General features: G+C 49.3%; 9 protein-coding genes across 9 annotated transcripts; 6 read left to right on the top strand and 3 right to left on the bottom strand.

Annotated features, from left to right (window-relative positions):
* The first annotated feature begins 2,462 nt into the window (after positions 1–2,462).
* Positions 2,463–4,022, top strand: M438DRAFT_344746 (uncharacterized protein). The gene has a single exon (XM_029905290.1). The coding sequence runs from the start codon at positions 2,489–2,491 to the stop codon at positions 3,740–3,742; it is 1,254 nt and encodes a 417-aa protein (XP_029761606.1). The 5' UTR covers positions 2,463–2,488; the 3' UTR covers positions 3,743–4,022.
* A 200-nt stretch (positions 4,023–4,222) lies between these two features.
* On the bottom strand, positions 4,223–5,402 carry M438DRAFT_344747 (uncharacterized protein). Its single transcript, XM_029905291.1, has one exon. The coding sequence runs from the start codon at positions 5,396–5,398 to the stop codon at positions 4,298–4,300; it is 1,101 nt and encodes a 366-aa protein (XP_029761607.1). The 5' UTR covers positions 5,399–5,402; the 3' UTR covers positions 4,223–4,297.
* Positions 5,403–5,694: 292 nt separating this feature from the next.
* On the top strand, positions 5,695–6,309 carry M438DRAFT_354493 (uncharacterized protein; the record flags this gene model as incomplete). The annotated part of the gene is made up of 1 exon (XM_029906958.1): positions 5,695–6,309. The coding sequence occupies one exon, from the start codon at positions 5,695–5,697 to the stop codon at positions 6,307–6,309; it is 615 nt and encodes a 204-aa protein (XP_029761608.1).
* A 953-nt stretch (positions 6,310–7,262) lies between these two features.
* On the bottom strand, positions 7,263–7,662 carry M438DRAFT_195435 (uncharacterized protein). The gene has a single exon (XM_029899297.1). The coding sequence runs from the start codon at positions 7,574–7,576 to the stop codon at positions 7,346–7,348; it is 231 nt and encodes a 76-aa protein (XP_029761609.1). The 5' UTR covers positions 7,577–7,662; the 3' UTR covers positions 7,263–7,345.
* Positions 7,663–7,687: 25 nt separating this feature from the next.
* M438DRAFT_373824 (uncharacterized protein) lies at positions 7,688–9,609 on the top strand (the record flags this gene model as incomplete). The annotated part of the gene is made up of 4 exons (XM_029908453.1): positions 7,688–8,560; positions 8,614–8,723; positions 8,779–9,024; positions 9,078–9,609. The coding sequence occupies 4 exons, from the start codon at positions 7,688–7,690 to the stop codon at positions 9,607–9,609; spliced, it is 1,761 nt and encodes a 586-aa protein (XP_029761610.1).
* A 1,245-nt stretch (positions 9,610–10,854) lies between these two features.
* Positions 10,855–12,894, top strand: M438DRAFT_344749 (uncharacterized protein). Its single transcript, XM_029905292.1, has one exon. It carries the CDS (start codon positions 10,963–10,965, stop codon positions 12,607–12,609), a length of 1,647 nt encoding a protein of 548 aa, XP_029761611.1. The 5' UTR covers positions 10,855–10,962; the 3' UTR covers positions 12,610–12,894.
* A 388-nt stretch (positions 12,895–13,282) lies between these two features.
* Positions 13,283–14,465, top strand: M438DRAFT_334322 (uncharacterized protein; the record flags this gene model as incomplete). Its single annotated transcript, XM_029903703.1, has 4 exons — positions 13,283–13,396; positions 13,448–13,628; positions 13,906–14,224; positions 14,270–14,465. 4 exons carry the CDS (start codon positions 13,283–13,285, stop codon positions 14,463–14,465), a joined length of 810 nt encoding a protein of 269 aa, XP_029761612.1.
* Positions 14,466–16,152: 1,687 nt separating this feature from the next.
* Positions 16,153–17,693, top strand: M438DRAFT_294977 (uncharacterized protein). Its single transcript, XM_029901862.1, has 4 exons — positions 16,153–16,218; positions 16,270–16,291; positions 16,350–17,330; positions 17,388–17,693. The coding sequence occupies exons 1-4, from the start codon at positions 16,204–16,206 to the stop codon at positions 17,411–17,413; spliced, it is 1,044 nt and encodes a 347-aa protein (XP_029761613.1). The 5' UTR covers positions 16,153–16,203; the 3' UTR covers positions 17,414–17,693.
* A 447-nt stretch (positions 17,694–18,140) lies between these two features.
* Positions 18,141–19,902, bottom strand: M438DRAFT_344752 (DNA repair protein rad18). Its single transcript, XM_029905293.1, has one exon. It carries the CDS (start codon positions 19,866–19,868, stop codon positions 18,471–18,473), a length of 1,398 nt encoding a protein of 465 aa, XP_029761614.1. The 5' UTR covers positions 19,869–19,902; the 3' UTR covers positions 18,141–18,470.
* Between the last annotated feature and the right edge of the window lie 141 nt (positions 19,903–20,043).

The following is a 20,043-nucleotide window of genomic DNA, read 5'->3' on the forward strand; positions in this document are numbered from 1 at the left end:
TATGGTATGGTATGGTTGGTTTGGCTTGCTTACGTGGATTTAGATTGCTGTCATCCCAGATCACTCGCATAACTGAATGATCGGATTAACCAGCTGCTTCATCTTTGTAGCATCATTTCGATTCAACATAATATCATCGCTACCACCCATTCACTCCTCTCCCGGTGGCCCATACATACGACCATTGCAACATCGTCAAGAACTGGAACAATCCTGCCGTAACGGCTATCCCAAGTTCCGCCTCTCCACTCATTAAACCAGCTACAAGCCCTATACTAAATGACAAAAGAGAGAGTGCCCCGAACACAATGACAACCTTGGCGCGTCGAATTTCCTGAATCACAAGTAAAGCGTGCATAACCTGGTCGCTTCCTGGATCTGCACCAAACTGTAGACGACTAGTCAAAGAGTCAGGTGTCGTATTGCCGAGTTCGGCGGGCTGTCGAAGTGCGAGGGTGTATGCTTCGCTATAACGCTTGCTTTTGATGAGGACCTCGCAGGTCTGAGCTTCAGTATCGTTCGAAGTTCGGACCTTCCAGTGTTAGAACTCGGACGCGTACTACAGAATCGAGCCCTACTGGTACAGCAGTAGCGGAATACACTACTGGGTCGTGCAGGACGAAGAGCCAGCTTAAGGATTTGGTCGATGATGAGCAAAGCTGCTGGACTTTTATAAAGATGCTTGCTTCTGTGTCTTTGGCTTCGACTTCTACATGGTCCAAATAGTAACGACCATTTTTTCCTTTGAAAATGATGTTCAATCGGGTGGTTGGCTCCGTGTCTGGCATGGTGGAGAGATAATCGTAGGTGCAGACCTCAGCACTGGACCGTATCCCTTTTTGTGGAAACAGCCATTGCTAGATTGTCTCGAGTTCTGAACCTCCAGAGTCCATTATCGTCTTCTGCGCACTCGCGCAACTCGCTTTCTTCTTCCACGTTCCGTACCTGCTCAGCGGAGATTCATCGCGATAATATGCACATCGTCAATCGGCATGCAGCTAAGCCTGCTTGAAGGAGCATTCTACGCAGCTGCGCGAGTGTGGCTTGCTCGCTCTTATCCCCGACTGGCATGCAAGATCGCATATGCTCTCCGTCTGACCCCTCCAAATATACCGTAGTTTCGTGAATATCAACGCACATCTAACGGACAGGGATATGAGCTGGCTTACGGTGACCGACGGTGGCCATCAATTTTGACAGCAGATTCTGTCATCACAGGAGTCGAATGTGACCTGCATGATTTTTTGCCTACGAGGATCAACCCAATCGATGGACAGAAAATATCTCTATCTGGTCTGTCGAGACAACTTTCATCAATCAAATCGACATTCGCAGAAGATAACGATGGCTATTCGGGTGGCTTCAGAGAGATGTTCGGATGCCACATGAGACTCCCGTTTGGCACTCGAGTGCACATCAACCCTACCGAGAGAGTCCGCATGCGAAACTCATGGAACAACTCATCTTCCCGAGATAACTTAGGGGCTACTATACTGTCATAACGATCAAATGCAAGGAATTCGAGACGGATGTTATCTCATTAATTAGACGCTCTTACTTGACTCGCGAAGAAAAGCACGGACGGAAACGCGAAGCGGCGTTCGAGCGTCTAAGGATTTAATGCAACGATTTTGGTGGAGAGACATCAGAAAAACCACGAAAACAACACCTTCTAAAAACCACGACAACAACAACGAATATCGCTAAATAATCCTATAATAATTACTAGAGCTATACTATATGCTAGTAAGTAAAGTCGTCCAATTTTTAGCATTATCTAGCGACTATTCGTTACGGAACAATTGTTAGAAAAATAGACAATTAGTACGGCATCTAAAAACGTCAGATTGCGCCCGGAGAGCTTCGGGCGCACGACGCTAGATTTCATTAGAAATCACTAATTAATTAACAACAATTCAACAATAGCAGCTATTTAGCTAAGATCTGTAAGTCTAAGTAATTGCTCTATTCTCTTCCTATCCATCGAAAAAAAAAGTCGAAAAAGTTATATTATAAATTTTGTGCTAGCTAAACGTATATCCTTGTATTAAGTTTTAAGAGCGGCGCACCCTTCTATGAGCTATATAAACTATGACTAATAGTAGATGTATAGCTGAATAATCTGAATATCTAAAAAGCTAATGTGCAAACGTACGTAGTAGACTAGTATACCTTTTAAAATGGTTAAAATCGCGTCGAGTTAACGACTTACTTAGTAGGGAGTATGCATTAACTCTTAGACCCTCTGCCAACACGCATCGATTTCTCTTACCAAAATTTGAAGTTATGTGACCTCTAACTCGAGTATAGCGGAGGGTCTAATTAATGAGATAAGACGGATGTCAAGAAATCGTACTCATCCGAGCAGGGTCGCCCCACAAGCACGGAGTTTGCGGAGACAAGCAAAAACGTCACAACTTTCACATGTCAATCAATGATTGAGAAAACAACTTTTCCTCCAACTTTCCACTTTCCATCATACCCAAAAATGGCAGACTCGTCAACACCATTGACCGCACTATGCAACATCTGCCACAGTGCACCGCCCAAATACACATGTCCCCGCGACAAAGTCCGCACCTGCAGTCTCGCCTGCTCGCAAGCCCATAAACGCCGCGCCGCCTGCACCGGCGTCCGCGACCCCAGCGCCTACGTCTCCAAATCTGCCCTCGCGACCGCCGGCGGCATTGATCGCGATTACAACTTTCTCAGCGGATTGGAGCGCAATATCGACCGCGCCGATAAAGAGACGACCGAACGTGGTGTTTCGTTATCTGGACATGGAAAACCTGTGTTTCAAAAACGATGGCATGACAATGGCGCGTTGGGAAAATACTTGAGGGAGAATGGGATTATGGTGCATAAGGCGCCGATAGGGATGGCGAGGCAGAAGGCCAATCAGACGAGGTTCATTCAGAAGAGCAAGAGGATTGTTTGGAGTGTTGAATGGGTTGTTGACGGCGAGAAGAGGATTGCCGAGGTTGATGAGTCGAGAACGATGCAAGAAGGATACAAGGAATTGATGCTAGAGAAAGAGAGGGAGAACAAGAAGAGGAAGAGAGCACACGATGACGCAAATGCAAAATCACAGAAGCAGAAGGTGCGATCAGAGAAGGTCGCGGCTGCTGAAACACAACCACAATCTGAGGGAGGCGCCATCGAGCAAGAAGAAGCTGTGCCCGAAGCGGAAATCGCAACCACAGTCGGCCCTACAATCGCACCTTCCGCAGACGATACCAAAACAGAAGATTCGTCAGAGCAACAACAACCACCTCCATCGCAGGATGAACCCTCGACGACAGCAGTCGCCCACTTCTACCTCCACAAACCGCACACCTCCTCAACGAATACCGTTCTCATCCCCGTTGCCTCAGACACCACCTTGACACACGCCCTCCGCCACAAAGACGTTCTCGAATTCCCTACCATATACGTCTTCAACACCAATGAATCCTCACATCCCCAGAATCCCGCTCTCGAAGCAGCACCGGCTGGCACGATCGTGAAAGATGATGGAAAATCGCAATTGCCTAAAGGCTTCATCACACTCGACCGATACAATCAAGAAAGATCAGCCGAGGATAAAGAGTTGATGGGACTAATGGAGTCAATACCCGAGGGACAAAGAAAGGTCGCCTTAGATGGTGGTATCTTTGGAGGTGTTGAAGAGAAGAGAGAAGAGGTGGATGAGAAACAGATACTTGAGGTGTTGCAGAGAGATGCAGATGCTTTGAAGGAGTGATTTGATCTACATTTGAGGAAACCATAATGGAATCCTATGAATTGCAGCACAATGAGTCTTTTGAGTTGACAATCAGATTCTTCGGCTCCAGTAAAAACATGAAGATATCTTATTAGGAAGAGACCGATTCCATGAGATACATTTCGCAGAGTTGGAATCTCCAAAACGGAGATAGATTGGTGCGCGTTTCGACGCGATCGCGAAGTCTTGGCGATATTTCGGTGCTTATGGGATGACCCTGTCAGAATAATTGGTCCTTTTGAACAGACCCTATCCGAAGAGCTCTATCCAGGTTGGTCCCTTCTACTGTGGAGTTCTATCATCATCCATACATCGGCAAGCTTGGTGATTTCTATGATGGTTGTTTAGTGGATTGTAGTGGCCATTCGATGCTGAAGTGTGTTGGCGTGGTTGACAGTCAATCTCCCTTGCTCGCACTCAGTCAAAGGTAAGTTTGTAATTTTGCACAATTCCGGTAGAACGACTGAAGAAAACAGGATTGAGCATCTGGACCAGCCATCTGTTCATCTAACTAATTATGCCATGTCTCTGACTTCAGGCGGTAGGGAAATCCAACTTGCGATGCAACCTGCTCACGATCTCGATGAAGTCCGGCTCATTCTGAGCGTTCAATACACCGTGACGGATGAAGAAGTCAAGCAAGACAACAGCACAGTTCGGCTTGAACTCGCCAGCCTTGAGTTTTTCCTTCAGCTCATCTACACCCATCAAGTAGAATTCCTCAACCTCGTCGTCGGATGGCTTTGGCTCTACGTCGCTGGGCACCTCGAGGTCGAAGATGTATTGACATTCCGGTTGCAACAGTCGTGTTTCTCCTCCGGCACGCGAGTCTCTGATATGGAAGTATGTGACTGTGCCTGCTGAATGTGCCTTTTCACGAACCAGATCTTCTGGCAACGAAGCTTCTTCGCTGGCTTCGCGCACGCAGCAGATCTGAGGGTTCTCTCCTGTAGCCATGCCACCTGCGACTGTGTTGTCAAGCATGCCGGGGTAGGTTGACTTGGTCTTTGAGCGACGTGGTGTCCAAATTTTCAGTTCACCAGATTCAGACTTTGTGTAAGCAGTCATGTGAATGCCGTAAGTGACAATGCCGAAGAGCGCGCTGGCGGCACGCTCAATACTGAAAAGCAAATCTCTGGCGGGAGCAGGGCCATAGACCGGATAGAGCTCATTGCGCCAGCCTTTGAGGATGGAGAAATGGCCAATCTCGCGCATGGCTGCTGTAGTTCTGGCGAGGATAGCGCTACGGGTGGGCTCATCGTCACCGGCTTTCAGAGTCAAGGTTCGCTCATCATCATCCAACTCCCATTCTTCGAGACCACGCAGAACTTCAGCGACAGAAGGCAGGACATAGCCGAGAGTGATTTCTGGATATGCGGCGACTCGTAAATGGTAATAAGTTGAGACGTGGTTGAGATAAAGTTGAGGAGTTGATTGGAAGTAGGGGAAACTGTCGCATTCGTTGACGAGGTCGAGGTTTGATTTGGGCTTTGATTCGTCGATAGGTTGTGGATCCAGAGAATTGATGGGTTCATCGCTGTCAGGCTGAGCATGAGGTTTGGTCTCTGCTTCAGTGGTTTGTGCAGTTGTGGCATCCGATGGCTTGTCGACCGGAGGTGGTGACAGCGAGGGCATTGATGGCAACATGTCGCGCACTTTATCTAATGAGAACATGTCCATGGTTGTTGATGAGGTTGGTTGCGCAGATAACAAAATAGTAAGCAAGGATTGAGTGTCATACAGACGCCGAGGCTCAGACGCTGCCGTGGGTTCGAGAAGCTGCCAGTCACACGAGAAGAGCTGGCCCCACAATCTTCAAGTGACGATAAATTCACATGAGTCTTGCGACAAGAAAGTCCTTCTCCATCGCAGAGAGTCACAAAATCCATATTTTCCGTCCACAAGCTAAGTCTACTTCATAGCGCGCGAAAATGTTTGGCCTCCTTATTGCTGGCCGTCCGATAGACGCGGCACCCCAAGTCATCTCTCAGACTCAATACGCCTTTCAGGTGCCGTCGCGACCAGCCTTCAACCATATCGCCGTCTTTTCCCTGCCAGGTCAGGAGCTGCCGCCCGATGCCGCTGCCGCCATATTCATCCAAATCCAACCATCGACCGAGTTCAAACTAGTTGGCGCGCTGTCGTCGCTGAGGCCGTCGACCATGTTCAAAATCAACACGGGCAATAATGTTGCGCCGGGCGCTGGAGAGGACGATCTCATGTTGGATGAGACCCCCGAGGGTGTCGAGGTGGGAGGTCCAGCCGTCGTCGTCGGCATAGAGATACAACCTGCCGCACAAGTCAAGGCTCTGCTGGCGGAGCAAAAGGCAAACTCGTCGACACAGCTGGTGCGGTCGAATCAGTCAGCTACGGCCTCTCCAGTCACAACAAAGGTTCTCGCCCAGCGCATCATCGCCAACGCTTTCAATTTCCTTGCGTCATTTGGTAGCGATACTGTCCCGCTCAAGGCCTTTGAGGCATGGTGGTCGAAGTTTGAAAGCAAGGTCAACAACGATCCCAGTTTCCTTGAGCGCCCGCAAGACTGAGCCGCCATTGACTCTGAATTTGCCGCCGCGGGTAGCACATCTCGATCAACTCGTTGCCCAGTTGGGTCAATACCGAGACGCGTTGGGAGAGAATGCACTTGTCCTCCACAAACACTTGCAACATCTGGCACATCGCCTCCTCACCTTTTCCCTCATCTGCCTTCAATATTCTCTGACTTCTCCATATTGTATCTGCCCCGTTGATCTCCGCCAGCGATCGTGCTCGGCAATGTTATCTGATCGGATGTTGTGGATACATGTGTGGCCGCGAATATGGCCGCCATTGGTGGAGGATCGTTCGAAGACGATACCATGGGGTTTGAACAGGCTGTGTGCATGCATACGCAATCTCATGGTGATTCAGAATATCACCGTGTAGTAGTATAACGGCAAACGAATGGAGGATGAGGGTATCAATAGCGCAACCTGCGCCGATCCTTCCTCCTGCATGCTTGGACGGAGCTGACATGCATGCACGCGGCACGCCAAGCGCGTTCCTGAATCTCGAAGCAGGAACGTCGCTTTCTCGATACCCTGCTTCTTGAAAGCATTTTGATCGCGATTATAGAGTATTACAGTTGGTCAGTCTGTTCTTTTGATCTTTCGAGCAAAATACCACAAAAGAAGATTATTCTCCCGTCTAAAATCCCATATCTCACGCGTCATGGCAGATTCGCCTTCAATCGACTCCATCATCCTTCTTCTCTTGCTGAAAAGACGTTATGATTGGGGTGGACTAACAACCGTTATACTTATGATAGAACACCCCACGAACTCCACATCCAACCTATAGCAGGCAAGCAGGATCTTGACACCCCACAACAAACCAGTATCCCATTGCCACTTTGCTTTTTGACACTTGAGCCGCATGGCAGTAAGACACTGTTCCAATTCATCGTGTTAATCATACCGCATCCTCCAGAATCCATACCCATACACAGCGCACGTTTCACTAGTCTAACAGAGGATTCTATTCGCCGGGTCGATCTTTCTGCTTTACCCTGCTACACGGCCTTGCTCGCCGTCACTCACTCCATCAAGCGAGCATAACGGTCGATAAAATTGCCGCTCCTTGGGACTGCAGCACCTGCGTGCCATAGGAGATCTTGCGAAATGAGCCATGCGATATTGTTTTCTCAGCAAATTGTTCAGCTCGTCGATGAGACACGGGAAATCCTTCCTTGTTGATGACGTCCCTGAATGGTTGTTGTTTGAGGATGAGATAGATATAAAGAGGGACCATCACCAGACACATTAATCTTCTCATCCACTCAACCCAGTCGACAATCAGGACCACCACGACCAGCGACCAGAGTCTTTCTCCAACAAGACAACACTTCTCTCGCTTTAGTGTTCTATACTTTCGTTTCCAGCAACAATGGTCTCCAAGTACGCAGCCTTGATGGCTCTGATCGGCTCTGTTGCCGCTCAGGGTTACTCAAACAGCAGTTCGATTGCTTCGACTACCTCTTCTGCCTCTGGTGCAGCCTACACCAACGGTGCTGAACCCACCGTGGGAGGCACAACTTTCCTCATCCAGACCGACACCACTTACAGTGATGCCACTGTCCTGACTCTTTCGAGAAAGAGACAGGCAAGCTCTGGAATTGCCTCTTGCTTGGCTACTTGCTCTGACAGCGATCGTTGTGTCGGCACCTCGTACTCGGACGACACTATGCAATGCACATACTACAGCAGCATTGACTCAACCTCGAGCACTCCCTCCCCCGGTACCGACTTCGCTCTTGTCCAGGACCGTGCTACCTCTTCCACCACCTCGGATGTTTTCAACGGCACTACCCCTGTTACTTCTGGATCTCCTTCCACCAGAACTTCCGGTGTTTCGGTCTCTGGCGCCAACAACTCCACTACTCGTGCCACTGGTAGCTCCACTCGCTCTGCTGGAGTTTCTGGAGTCAGCAACTCCACCACTCGTGCCACTGGCAGTGCCTCGCGTACTTCCAGCACTGTCTCTCGCACTTCCGGCTCTGTCCCCACCAGCGTCCCCTCCTCGCTCCTTACCATCAACGGTGTCCTCTTCCTCATTGAGATTGACATCAACTACCGTGGTATTACCATCGACTTCGCCATTCTGTCCAAGCGTGCTGGCGAGACCCTCGACCAGTGCTTGACCACCTGCGCTGCCAACGCTGCCTGTGCTGGTACCGGTTTCGAGGATGGCACCTGCACTTTCTACAGCTCTATTGAGGATGGAAGCCGCGTCGTCGATACCGGAAACACTTTCGCCACTGTAAGTATCAAAAAGTTGAATATTCATCCAACATTTCACTCACTATATTTCAGGTCATTTCCCGAGCTGGAGCCATTGGATCTGGCAACAATGGAACTGCCCCTGGCGTTAACGGAACCACTCCTGCTCCCGCCAGCAACGTCACCGCCGAGTCTCTTATCTGGTGAGTAGTTTTTTGGATTCACCCCCAGCACCACCATCATGCTAACTATTAAAAGTCCTCAATTCAATGGGCAAGTTATCGTTTCATCTGTTGATGTTACCTTCTCTGTCAGCTGTAGCCAGTTCTTGATCGGTGTTACATTTGATGCCGCTGGAGCCATTTTGAGCAAGCGTCAGGCCATGAACCTCCCTCAGACCATTTCCAACTGCGTCGACATCTGCTCCTTGTCTGAGGAGTGTGTCGGTACCACATTCAACGTTGCCAGAGGAGAATGCAGCTACTACAGCTCTGTTGACTACAGGTGAGTTGAAAATACATCGAGTTATACCGAAAATAGGCTGACCAAAATTACAGCGTTGCTCTTGACGGCTTCGATTCAGCCACCCGTGTTCAGGATAACTCTGATGGCAACGGTGAGGGCTCTGGCGCTGTCACCACCACTACCGTCGTCGCCCCCGGTGTCACTTCCACCGTCGTCGTTGGTGCCGCTACCACTGCCACCGTCTACACCACCTCGGTCATCACTGTTACTGTCTACGCTGGATCCGACTCAACTGCTTTCCCCTCGGGAGCTGTCGTCACAACTGTGTATCCCGTCGGAACAACATCCTATGTCAATGCTGTGCCTACCGTCACCCTTCCTCAGCAGCAAAACAACGCCGTCCCCACCGTGACAGTCACAGTCGGATCTGGAGCTGCTGTCGAGACCTCTGTTGTCACTGTCACTGTCGATTCAAACGGCAATGTTCTTGGTTCTTCCACTGCCGGTGCCGTCGCTGGTGGCGCCGCCGGAGCTGCCGGAGCTGCCTACCCAACAGTTACGGTTTTCGCCGCATGCACTACCCCTGCTGCTCAAGATACCGTGTGGACAACCGTATATGTTTGAGTGCTCCACACCTAAAGGTCACTGCTGGGTGTCCTCAAAGGTCGAAAATCAACTGATAACTTTTCGTATTTCTATCACGCAATTTGCATCTTGGTCATACATGGCCTAATGTAATACTACTAACTACTGACGCATCACAGCATGCGGACTAATGACTTTCCTTTATATCTGTCTATTTAATTACATACTCTTCTTGTAACCCCTCTTTGGGGTCTTTTGATAGCTTTGGTTACCTCCTTAGTTACACTTTATCTCTATGGAATCAATAATGTTCCCTATATACCTTCTTCCACTCTATTGTGCACTGTTCTTTGCCTAGTCATGACTTACTAACTATACGGGTTGCTAGAAGATTTTTTAAAACTTGAAACCACCCTTCCAATTCGGACGTGCAACTCAGCTATAAAAAGGCATGATGTCTTTCTTGTCAGTATACCTGCCTTGAGAGAGCATGTTGGGAGGATGCATTTCCCAATAGGTATGCGTTCAATCATCTAAGATTATGTACATCTTGATAGCTGGTTGGCAGAGTGCCTCAAGGGGTTGAAAAGCTCAATTGCTATCTGGATCATGGACTTTCACTTAGAACTGTTATCAATCATAGTAGCAGCAATTCAGCAACCCATGACATTCCCCTAGGTTCGTTTGATGCAAATGTGTCTGATTGCGGATTGCGATTGTTTGGTACGAAGCGAGGGATGAGTGAGCTACTTCTTCCAATGTGAGTATAACTCCGACAGTCTCACAAGAGCAAGGGAAAGACAATCAGATGAAGCATGTTTCACCTAATTTTGATATTCAAGATGTCCCTTGCCGTCGAGCTTGAGTCAAGCTGCAACTGTCGATGGTGGCAAGTTTAGGCTGTAGATCCCCTATACACTTGGTAATGACGCCCCTCCTCATCCGACATCGCATTCCTGATCAGATGCAACTCAACGCGCCTTCTCAATCAAAGTATGCGATGTTGGAATATGTCTTCAGCTTGGCTAGCAATTTCCCCTCTTTGGCTGTACCCTCTGCTTTTCCAGAAGGGTTGCCTGCGACTTCCTGAGTTGCCGCATGTCGTTGAACGGCTGATAAGATAAGGGCGTTATTACCGACTTCCGAAATCCGAACCCCAAGCACCGAAACGTCACCAGCCACGCGCGACTTGACACTTTCCCTCGATCAACCCGTTGCCTAGGCTTACGTGGACCTGGTCGATTTCTTTCGACAATTCTTGAGTGACTTTCCATCCTGTAAAACCACACCTATGGCACACATGAGGAATCTTACTCTGTTTCCTACACGACGTTGATCACAACATTGACCTCTCCACCATCTGGATAGTTCGCGCCGAAAAAGTCCCGCAAAATGCTCCCTTCAATGGACGATTGCAATGAGTGCAGGCCTGCCTATCTACAGCGCAGACTTGACTCTTTCCCGCCTTCTACGATAGCTTTATCTTCTGCGCCTTTTGCCTTGACGTTCCTGGTAACAGCTGTAGCTGTCTGGCAGAAAGTTGTGCCGCACCTTTCATCATCAAATTCCCCAAAAGACCAGAACATACCATTCTTCAACCGAGAATCCTTGCGCTCAAATAATCACGGACTCGGCTCGTTACAGAACATTTCCTTCAAAAGCATTGCTGCCGTCACCTTCTCTGCGACAATTTCACTTTCCGCGGTCCTCGTAGAGCTGATCTTGTGCGAAATCTCGAATCTGTTGAATCCAGCAGCCAGAGGATTGGCCTTACGCATCACCCTATTCTCGCTTCTGATCCTCATCATCATTGTTATTCCGAGTCTGGAAGTCCACTCTCTGGTCACTGGATCGCGTTCTCGGTCTGAGATCGGCACTCAGAATTCACGCAAGTCTCGTCCAACCCTTCGCTACACATTCGAAGCTTTCCTTTTGGGAATCTGGTTCGTTGCCTTCTGGTACATGCCACACACATCGCTTCTTCCAGCTTCACTACATTCGCAAGCAGGCCACCCGAGCAAGGAGAAGGACTTCGACTTTGTTGAGGCATGCCTTGAGCGAGTGGGCATCATAGGAATTTCTCTCATGGCTTCTCTGGCTGGATTTGCTGCGGTTTCCTCGATCTGGCAGACTTTCGGCGTACGACACCGTGCTGTCCGTGACACCGACATCTCGCGCAAGGAGAGTGGTTTGGCAGCAACCAGAGACATGCTGGCTGTCAAGCAGAGTCGCCTTCGCGCATTGCAACGCAAGATGTCCGAGGCACCACAGGACAAGGGTGGAATCATGACCAGAATGATTGGTTCGATCAAGGGAAATTCCGACACGAACGAGCAACGCAGTCTCGAAATGGAAATCTCAGGTCTTGAAACGATGTCCATGACCCTGGCATCATCCTTGGCGACCATCAAAACGCGATATGCCACACAACAACGCTCTCAGAACAGCCTTGGACGACTCTTGAATATGCTCAACTTTGGTTTTGCAATCTACTGTTTGTATCGTATTGCAGCAACATCCATCTCTTCAATGCGCAGGTGGTGGCAGCCAGATGCAACCTTCGCGACCTCTGATCCCATCAACAACGTCCTGGCTCTACTCACCACACACTATGACCCTACACTCGACCGCGAAGCATGGTCCCGTCAGATCTCATTCGTGCTATCAGGAGTCATGCTTTTGCTGTCATTCAACGCTGTTCTCCAGACCTTCCGCCTCTTTACCCGATTCTTCCCAAGTTTGGCTGCTCATGCGCAATCTGCGCTCCCGCTCGTCATCTCGCAAATCGCTGGCGCTTACGTCATCTCATCTGCACTATTGTTGAGGAGTAACCTGCCCAGCGAGGTCAGCAGTGTTATCAGTGAGGCGTTGGGTGCACCACTGGAAGGCAGATTTGTGGAGGCTTGGTTTGAGAGCTGGTTCTTGGTTGCTGTTGTGCTAACGAGCATCGGTATCTTGATCAGTCGTAAAGTGGGATCATCTGCTGATTGGGAAGACTGGGAAGATAATCAAGACATGGAGATGGGAAAACTGCATTAATGTCGGACACCATGTATTATGGGTTGGGTCTTGATGGTGAACAGGAAGGCGTATTTCTAAGGTAGGATTGGCGTTCTTCAGGGATGGTAGATAGATTGGTTCGATACCCGCATGGCATATCAGAGGCATTGGCGTAGGAACATTTGATTTTGTGTATTAGATTAATGATGATTTGCCGTCAATGGTAGTTGAGACCTCAGTTCTGGTTTCGGAGCAACATATGAATTTCTTGCAAAATGCCTTGTATCTATATTTTCCTAAATAGCAGTAGGTGAAAATTCAGGGGCTGTCAGTCAAGCGTGCTTTCCCAATTCTCACCTTACCTTGCTCTTTCCAATCCGAGGCGGGGAGCGAATCGTACATCTTCTCTCCCATCATGGCTACCGAAACATTTTACAGGTGGCTCCAAGAAGACTTAGTGAAGCGATCTAGGCCGGCGTGGTTGCTGGAGCCTTGTTACGCTTATGAGCTCCATCGTAACATCCTCACTTCACATGAACCTATCTTCTAGTCAATTGCCACCAAATCACCATCAGATTCGCATTGACAACGTTTCACTTGAGAACTGGATTTATCGACTGTTCACTTTTGGCACATGGCGCTGCCAACAACAGCCAATTGGACTGCACGCATCAACACGAATATGGTACTTTCCAACGACGAGCGATTCACCATGGCAGAGAAGGAAGCGCACATGCTCCTCGAATACCCAGAACTGTCCCAATACTTTCGGCTTCGAAACCTCATCTTCCTTGCTCAATCTGTGGAGAGCTGGTATAATGGCAAGGTAAGCATTCCGATCTTGCTATGATATAGCAGCATCCTGACTTGTCAACAGTATTACCGAGACGCTGCTGAAGATATGTGGTACAGTCTGCGTCGCATGTGGCCTGCTAAGACCGCTGGCTCGGACAATAATATCGTGATGGACAGACTTCGCCGCTTTCTCGACGAACTATATGAAGACATCCTCGAAGATCGACCTGAGAACTGGTACAACCCTCATGGTCTCATTGAGTGTAAGAGCGTTACTCGATGAAGATGAAGATGAAATGTCCGACGAGCTAGAAGACGGTGATGTATTCGAAGAACATGTAGATGTCTCACACCAAGAAAAGCAGGAAGCGGACGGGTCAGACCAAGAGAAGGAGCTTGAAGACGAAGAGCAGACTCTTGAAGACAGAATACCGCAATAACCCGATGATTCTGAGTTCGACGATTCAATCACGAACCTACTTTTCGATCTTGAGAACGAGAGCAGCAAGCTATTCACTTCTTCTGCGATCAATGAAGGAGACAGCACATCACCTCACTTCGAGCCACCCACCTTCCTCGAGACTACCGAGAAGGTCACTGGCGACGATCATTCTGTCGCTTCTGCCGACACAAACAAGCAGGATGAGTCGAACAGCACTCTTCATCTCCGTGATTTCCACAAGCTCTTCGCCGCGGAAAAGTCGGTACTCGGAGTAGATCGAATCGAGAGCCAGACAGAGACTATCGTCACCAACAAGTCAAGCCCCGACACCCTCAAGATTGACGGCAACCTGATCGAAGAGGCGAATGTGCAGCCTGACAAGTCAACCAAGGAAAAAGAAGCCGAGCCCAAAAACACGTTGGACAAAGACAAGGTTCAAGACACATAGCCCAAATGTGTCAGCAGCCAGGAAGAAGCCGCCATTCTCGACGACATACCTTCGAAGAAGCGCAAGGCCGCCGACCGACCTTCTACTAAGGTCAACGAGATCCAGAGTGTGCTGTCATCTCAGCACAAGTCTTACATCGAGCCATCCAAGCAAGACGTAACCACAATTCTTGATGATCCTGCTCCAAATAAGCGCATGAAGAACGACTAATCTGCTGCTGCGTATTTTGAAGAGGACATATACAAGACAGTTGACATGTACAAGACACTCGACATCTACGGTCAGTCTCATGAGCCAGTCGACAAGAAGAAGAGAGATGCTACAATCAGCAGTACCAGTCCGGTCAAGAGAAATGTGGGCGATCGCTTTGTATCCTAGAAGTCGGAAATGATCTCGAGAAAGAGTGTTTAGAATGAGTAAAAGGTCTCCAGCCGATCTGTTGCTGAGAATCAAAGAACATTTTAGAGATATCAGTGTTCCCGAAAATTCTGCTAATGAGACCAACGAGAAGAAGTAAGGCTTGAGTCTGACCGAGACTGACCAGAAGCAAATCATGTTAGGCCACCAGTGTCGCATGAAAACCAAAAGGAAGGACAACGAGATGTCCAGGAATGGTCCCGTTGGATTCTGTTCAGAAGACAATGTTGCTGATTATGATTGAGAGGATACGAAATTGAACGAGTTGCTGACAACGACATCACCTAGATCGCCTTCACAATCTCGTCCCCGGTCACCTACCGAAGACTTGCCTTCATCCCCAATCAGACCCAAGCTTACTCACCTACTCTCTGGTTTCACGGACTGCTCCAACGCTGCTCCCAATATCACTACCCAAAATGTCACTGTCCAGGCTCAGCTGGTTCGCCGAACAAGTGTACCAGGATTGGATACAACCGGGTTCGGCGTGCTGACGAATGCAGAAGCGGACAGATCGAACAGCCAAGAGAACGCAGAATCCAGGGAAAGAACTACGAACTGGAAGGACAGCGCCAGGGGCTTGAAGAGTGCCATTGGCGATTTCGAGGGAACCTTGACACACCACGACAAGAAATGACGTCCGGACATTCTTTCGGAATCTACATACGCGATCGATTTGGGAATTGATGGTGGTTGTGGAGACAGAAGAAAGAAGAAAGCCTCGAAAAGAAATGTATCTAGTGCAAGACTTCTTCCGATGTTCAACTCCAAGAAGTGAGAATAGAGACCATCGGTAGCGCGAGCAGAGCAGTCATCAATGAAGCTCACAAAAAACCCTTTACTCCTTGAAGATTATTAAGGAGTGATGTCGAGGTTGGAGGTCATGGTCGTATACTTCTTAAAGTCATGGCGATGTGATTGAGGATGAAGGCTTGCTTGTATCGTTCTTTCTCCGTTGGTGATTGGAGTCTTGAGATGATCAATCTACATGGTTGATCTCTCTCATACACGTATTTTCTTTCCTGCCTCTGCCGAGGAGCAGGCAGAGGCTTGCGCGGAACCTCCATGTCTTGCAGCACGAGACGGTGAGGTCAAGACTGATGGTTGATTGAGATGGCTGAAAGCGGCCTGATATACTCGAGTAACCAGTTCATCGTCTACTTCAGGATGACAACGATGGCTTATCCGCAGTTCAGATGACACTGTCTTGATGATTTAACAAATTTGTGAAAACCGAAATGACGGTGTAAGCAGAGTGGTTGCACAGAATAGGCAGGTGGGGAAAGAGATGAAGCGGGAGTCACAAAAAGCGGGGTTTGGCTTCTCCCTCTTTGGTCACAGCTGAGCGTCTTACATAAGTCTTGCTTAGTGATCATTGCGAGTTAAGCCAAAGCGACAACCAAGACAAAGTAAGTTCGGCAACCACATCCAAGCCATATATGTCCGCCGAGATGGACACTATACGAGATGGAATGCTAACCGGCGCAGCTCCCAACACAGTTACGGCGGCATTGCGACCAAGACGACGACCATGTCTTCGGCTGCAGTAAGTCATAATCCATCGAGTCCGAGGCATGAATGCTGACAAAGTGCGCAGGACTCGCAGGCCTTCGAGATGAGTAAGACGGGCTTTCCTTTGCTATAGCATACTCGGCGACTGACATGGTGCGCCTCTAGGTCTGCGCGACCAACTCATCGCCGCTCAAAACAACCATGCCCCTCCCACCCAGCAGCAACAACCTCTTGTCCACGCCCCACCTGCTTCTTCCTACGGCGCTCATCAGAGTCAGCAATCCAGCCAGCAGCATCACCACGATCAAGTCATGGCTATCCAGTCATATGGTATGCCCCATCAAGGTGCCGATCTAGCCCACCCCCATGGAGATGCCGCCAACCCCAACACCCAAGGAACTGCACCCGCCAAGAAGGGAAGAAATCAGCGCGAGCTCTCGAACACAAAGCGCGCCGCCCAGAACCGTGCCGCTCAGCGTGCTTTCCGTTTGCGTAAGGAGCAACACATAAACCAGCTGCAGCAGGACATCAAGAGGTATGGGACCGCCGAGCACAACCTCAACATTGTTCAGCAAGAGAACTCTGCCCTGAGAGCCTACATCACTGAGCTCCAGACAAGAATGACCGAGAAGAACATGAGCTATCCTCCTGCCCCTGAGCCCATGCCACTGCGTTCTGCTGAAATGTCGACCGACGACAACCAGTCTCCTCCTCTCCATGACCAGGACCAGGACCAGACCTACCCTAACACGTCTGATCGCCAGCCCTCTCAGCATAACCAGCATGACCAGCAGCATCACTACCCTGTCAACTCTCCTCCTCAGAGCCATGCTGCTGTCGTTCACGTCTACCCTCCACCAACCCTTACTCCTTCTCATGACCAACACCACCACCGACATGACCCTCTTGTTCACACTCAACACGCCCATCATGACTCCGCAAACGACCCTCTTCCTCCAGGTGCCATCAGTCAACTCCAAGCTGCTGCCGCTCAAGCAGGTGACATGGATCGTCCTCACGCTCCTTCTCCTACGCATCGTGACCATCACCAGCAGGCTCATCCTCAGGACGCTCAGTATGTGCGTGCAAGTGAGTATCCCGCTCACAAACGTCCCAGAATTGACGACGAGCCTTCTCACCAAACACGTAAGCATTCACTCGTCCACTTTCTGTTATTCACACATACTAACAATCAAGCAACAGCCCCGATCGACAAGCCAACCGCTTAGAATGCGCATGGCGACTTGTCGGATGACTTTGTTGATATAAACACTTTGGATCCCCAACTCCGCTCTTCGCTCGAACTCGAGCTCGAGCTCTTTGGTGACGACAGTGATACTTTCTTCCAGATTGACGGCATATTGCCTTCAGGTGCCGATGTCATCGACCATCAGTGGGATCCACTGGCTGACTGGAGACTCTAGCGACGGCCGATCACATGGCGTTACGAGCACTGCTTTCTCTTTCTAGCTCCATTCGCCGCAGCAACCAAGCCCCCAAAAGACGAGCACATTTCTGCTGAGGTTAAAGGGGTTTGTTACCTCCTTTTTTGCATTTACATCTCCTCGGGTTCTCCGTTCTGTTTCTTTTTGCTTTGCTGCATTCTGAGTGCGACGTTTAATAGAGGTAACGATTACGAAATCAACACAGCGATGGCGCATAGGCGTTTCTCTGCTTTCTTACTTGATGTGCTTGCTTCATCGATTGCATTGTTTGTGATGGTGATCGATTTGACTCCTTGATAGGACATCGTTTCTTTCCGGCAACTGAGTCGATTATGCTTTGCTGCCACCATTCTAACAAGACCGTGTTCGTACTCGAGTCGTCTGATTGATTGCTTCTACTTTGTTCGAATAGCTCGCGCTGTCACTGGGTGGTTTGGTAGTTCTTACAGTACATCTATCACTCGCTTATATGCTCAAGATCCTCTAATACTTTTAGGTGAGAGTGAAAGAGAGGGAATGTTGGATAAAGATATAGGTAGTGGTCTGAGCGGACGATGAAGTTGTTTGATCGATTGAACAGACCTGCTCGCATCTGTATCATCGTACATGATTGAAGCTTATGAATTCAGCATCTCGGAATCGGTAAGGTGGTATGTCGTTCAGAAATATGTCGTCTCCAGCTAATCACACTTTGAAAACTTTCTCAGCAAGAAACAGCAATACCATGTCCATTCTTCCTGTCGCTATCGAAGGGTTCGTCACAACAGCAAGCTCCATCTGCCCCTGAGACGCGTGTAAAGCGTTTCTCTTGTGTACATAATAAATCTCAACAGTCTCTTGATCAATGCCCACCACCTTCATGCATCGTCTCCACATCAGCAACAGGATGACTAGAGACCTCAAACATATTGATCGCTTGACCAGGTTCTCCAAACTTCTCAGGTAACGAGGTCTCTTTAGACAGCTTTGGCGGAGGGTCCACTCGCTGTCCTGATGGTGGTGGATGATCTATATCAGGGAAGTTTTCTTGCGGGACGGTGGCATCGTGGTAGCCAGTTGGTAAATCGGTTTCTGGTTCGAGGTGTGCTGGTTCTGGTTGATCGACTTGCATGGCGGCTTGATCCTTCTCCTCTGGTTGGGCTTCTGTTTCCTTGGTTGCTTCACCATCTTCTGGTTGTGTTGAAGCCTTTTGCTTGTTCCTCCCTTGTCTCGCTTGCTCAATCAACCTCGTGAAATCATCCTTGTTTCCACTACTCCAAGCTTTTGCGTCGAAATCTTTCTTCATGACTTGATTGCTTGTTCCGAATTGATCTGGCTCGCGACCGATAGAACGATCCCACTTTCTGAGTTCGTCTAGGAGTTCTCGTTTCGTGCGTGGAGCACCTGCGTCGACGTTTGCGTTCCAGAGATTCACCCACTCTGTGTGACGGCGTGATAACAGTGCTTTTGAACCGGTGGAGGGGATACCGAGTTCGGCGAGTTTCTTGCGGAGGGCTTTGTCGTTGAGAAGGGAGTAGTTCAATTCGGCGAGGCGATCTGGGATCGGTTTTGGGGTTGCTGACGGCTGTGGCGTTTGATTCGTTGTGGTAGTACTGCGTGGGGGTTGTTTTTGCTTTTGGGATGGAGAGGTACAAGCTGATGTGCCGATGTGATTGAAGACGGTCTCTTCTTTCATGCGTGTTTGACAGATTGGACAGGCTACTAGACCGTCGTCTGGTGTTTGGGCTCTTTCTGGTTGGGTGCCGCCGTTTTCAGTCCATTCAGCATCACTGCCATCGTCGTCTGCTCCGTCGAGAGTGGCGGGTTGTTGGTCTGCTTGTTGCGTCCTCTTGCTTTTACTCCGTGTAGTGCGTACTGTCAAGTCGCTGCCTCCACTATTTCTCTCGGTCCTCCGTCTTTTGTTGGGTCGACTCGGGGCTTCTTCTTTCTCTTTCTTGTCCTTTGTCGCGATTTCCAAGGCAACAGGCCTCGCCGTCTTGAATGCGCCCACGACTTCCTCCAAAGCCCAATTACGGCGCAATTTGCTAGCTTGATCGTTTGCTCGACAAGCTGGACATTTGCCGTCAACAGAAAGACAGCGACGGATACATATACTGCAGAAGGTGTGCGAGCATGTCGTGACCATTGGCGTCGTGTAAAAGTCCTTGCACACTTGACATCGTAGTGAGTTTTCGAGTGCCGAGAAGGGTGGTAGCGATGTGTTTAGCCAGTCGCTGGGATCTGAGAGTTCGTTATCCATGATTGATTAGGTGTTTGTGTTATGCAACTGGTAAGCGTAAAGTGGAAAGAATCGGGAAGGTTCACTCGAAGGCGACGCGCCGCTGCACGCGACCCTTTGTTCGAATGAAGCGCGCTTTCCTTTTTCGGCCAAAATTGATCAAGGACACTCACCTCGAGTCAACCCATATTCTTTC

Source organism: Aureobasidium pullulans, assembly GCF_000721785.1.
Source record: "Aureobasidium pullulans EXF-150 unplaced genomic scaffold scaffold_7, whole genome shotgun sequence".
Classification (NCBI taxonomy): Eukaryota; Fungi; Ascomycota; class Dothideomycetes; order Dothideales; family Saccotheciaceae; genus Aureobasidium; species Aureobasidium pullulans.

Bases quoted from the DNA above. Each gene is read 5' to 3' on its own strand.
- M438DRAFT_344752 (XM_029905293.1), bottom strand. From the start codon at position 19,868: ATGGATAACGAACTCTCAGATCCCAGCGACTGGCTAAACACATCGCTA.
- M438DRAFT_344746 (XM_029905290.1), top strand. From the start codon at position 2,489: ATGGCAGACTCGTCAACACCATTGACCGCACTATGCAACATCTGCCAC.
- M438DRAFT_294977 (XM_029901862.1), top strand. The intron at 16,292-16,349 runs GTAAGACGGGCT...GTGCGCCTCTAG, and splicing joins CTCGCAGGCCTTCGAGATGA to GTCTGCGCGACCAACTCATC. The intron at 17,331-17,387 runs GTAAGCATTCAC...ATCAAGCAACAG, and splicing joins CGAGCCTTCTCACCAAACAC to CCCCGATCGACAAGCCAACC.
- M438DRAFT_344747 (XM_029905291.1), bottom strand. From the start codon at position 5,398: ATGCCCTCGCTGTCACCACCTCCGGTCGACAAGCCATCGGATGCCACA.
- M438DRAFT_344749 (XM_029905292.1), top strand. From the start codon at position 10,963: ATGCTCCCTTCAATGGACGATTGCAATGAGTGCAGGCCTGCCTATCTA.
- M438DRAFT_195435 (XM_029899297.1), bottom strand. From the start codon at position 7,576: ATGAGAAGATTAATGTGTCTGGTGATGGTCCCTCTTTATATCTATCTC.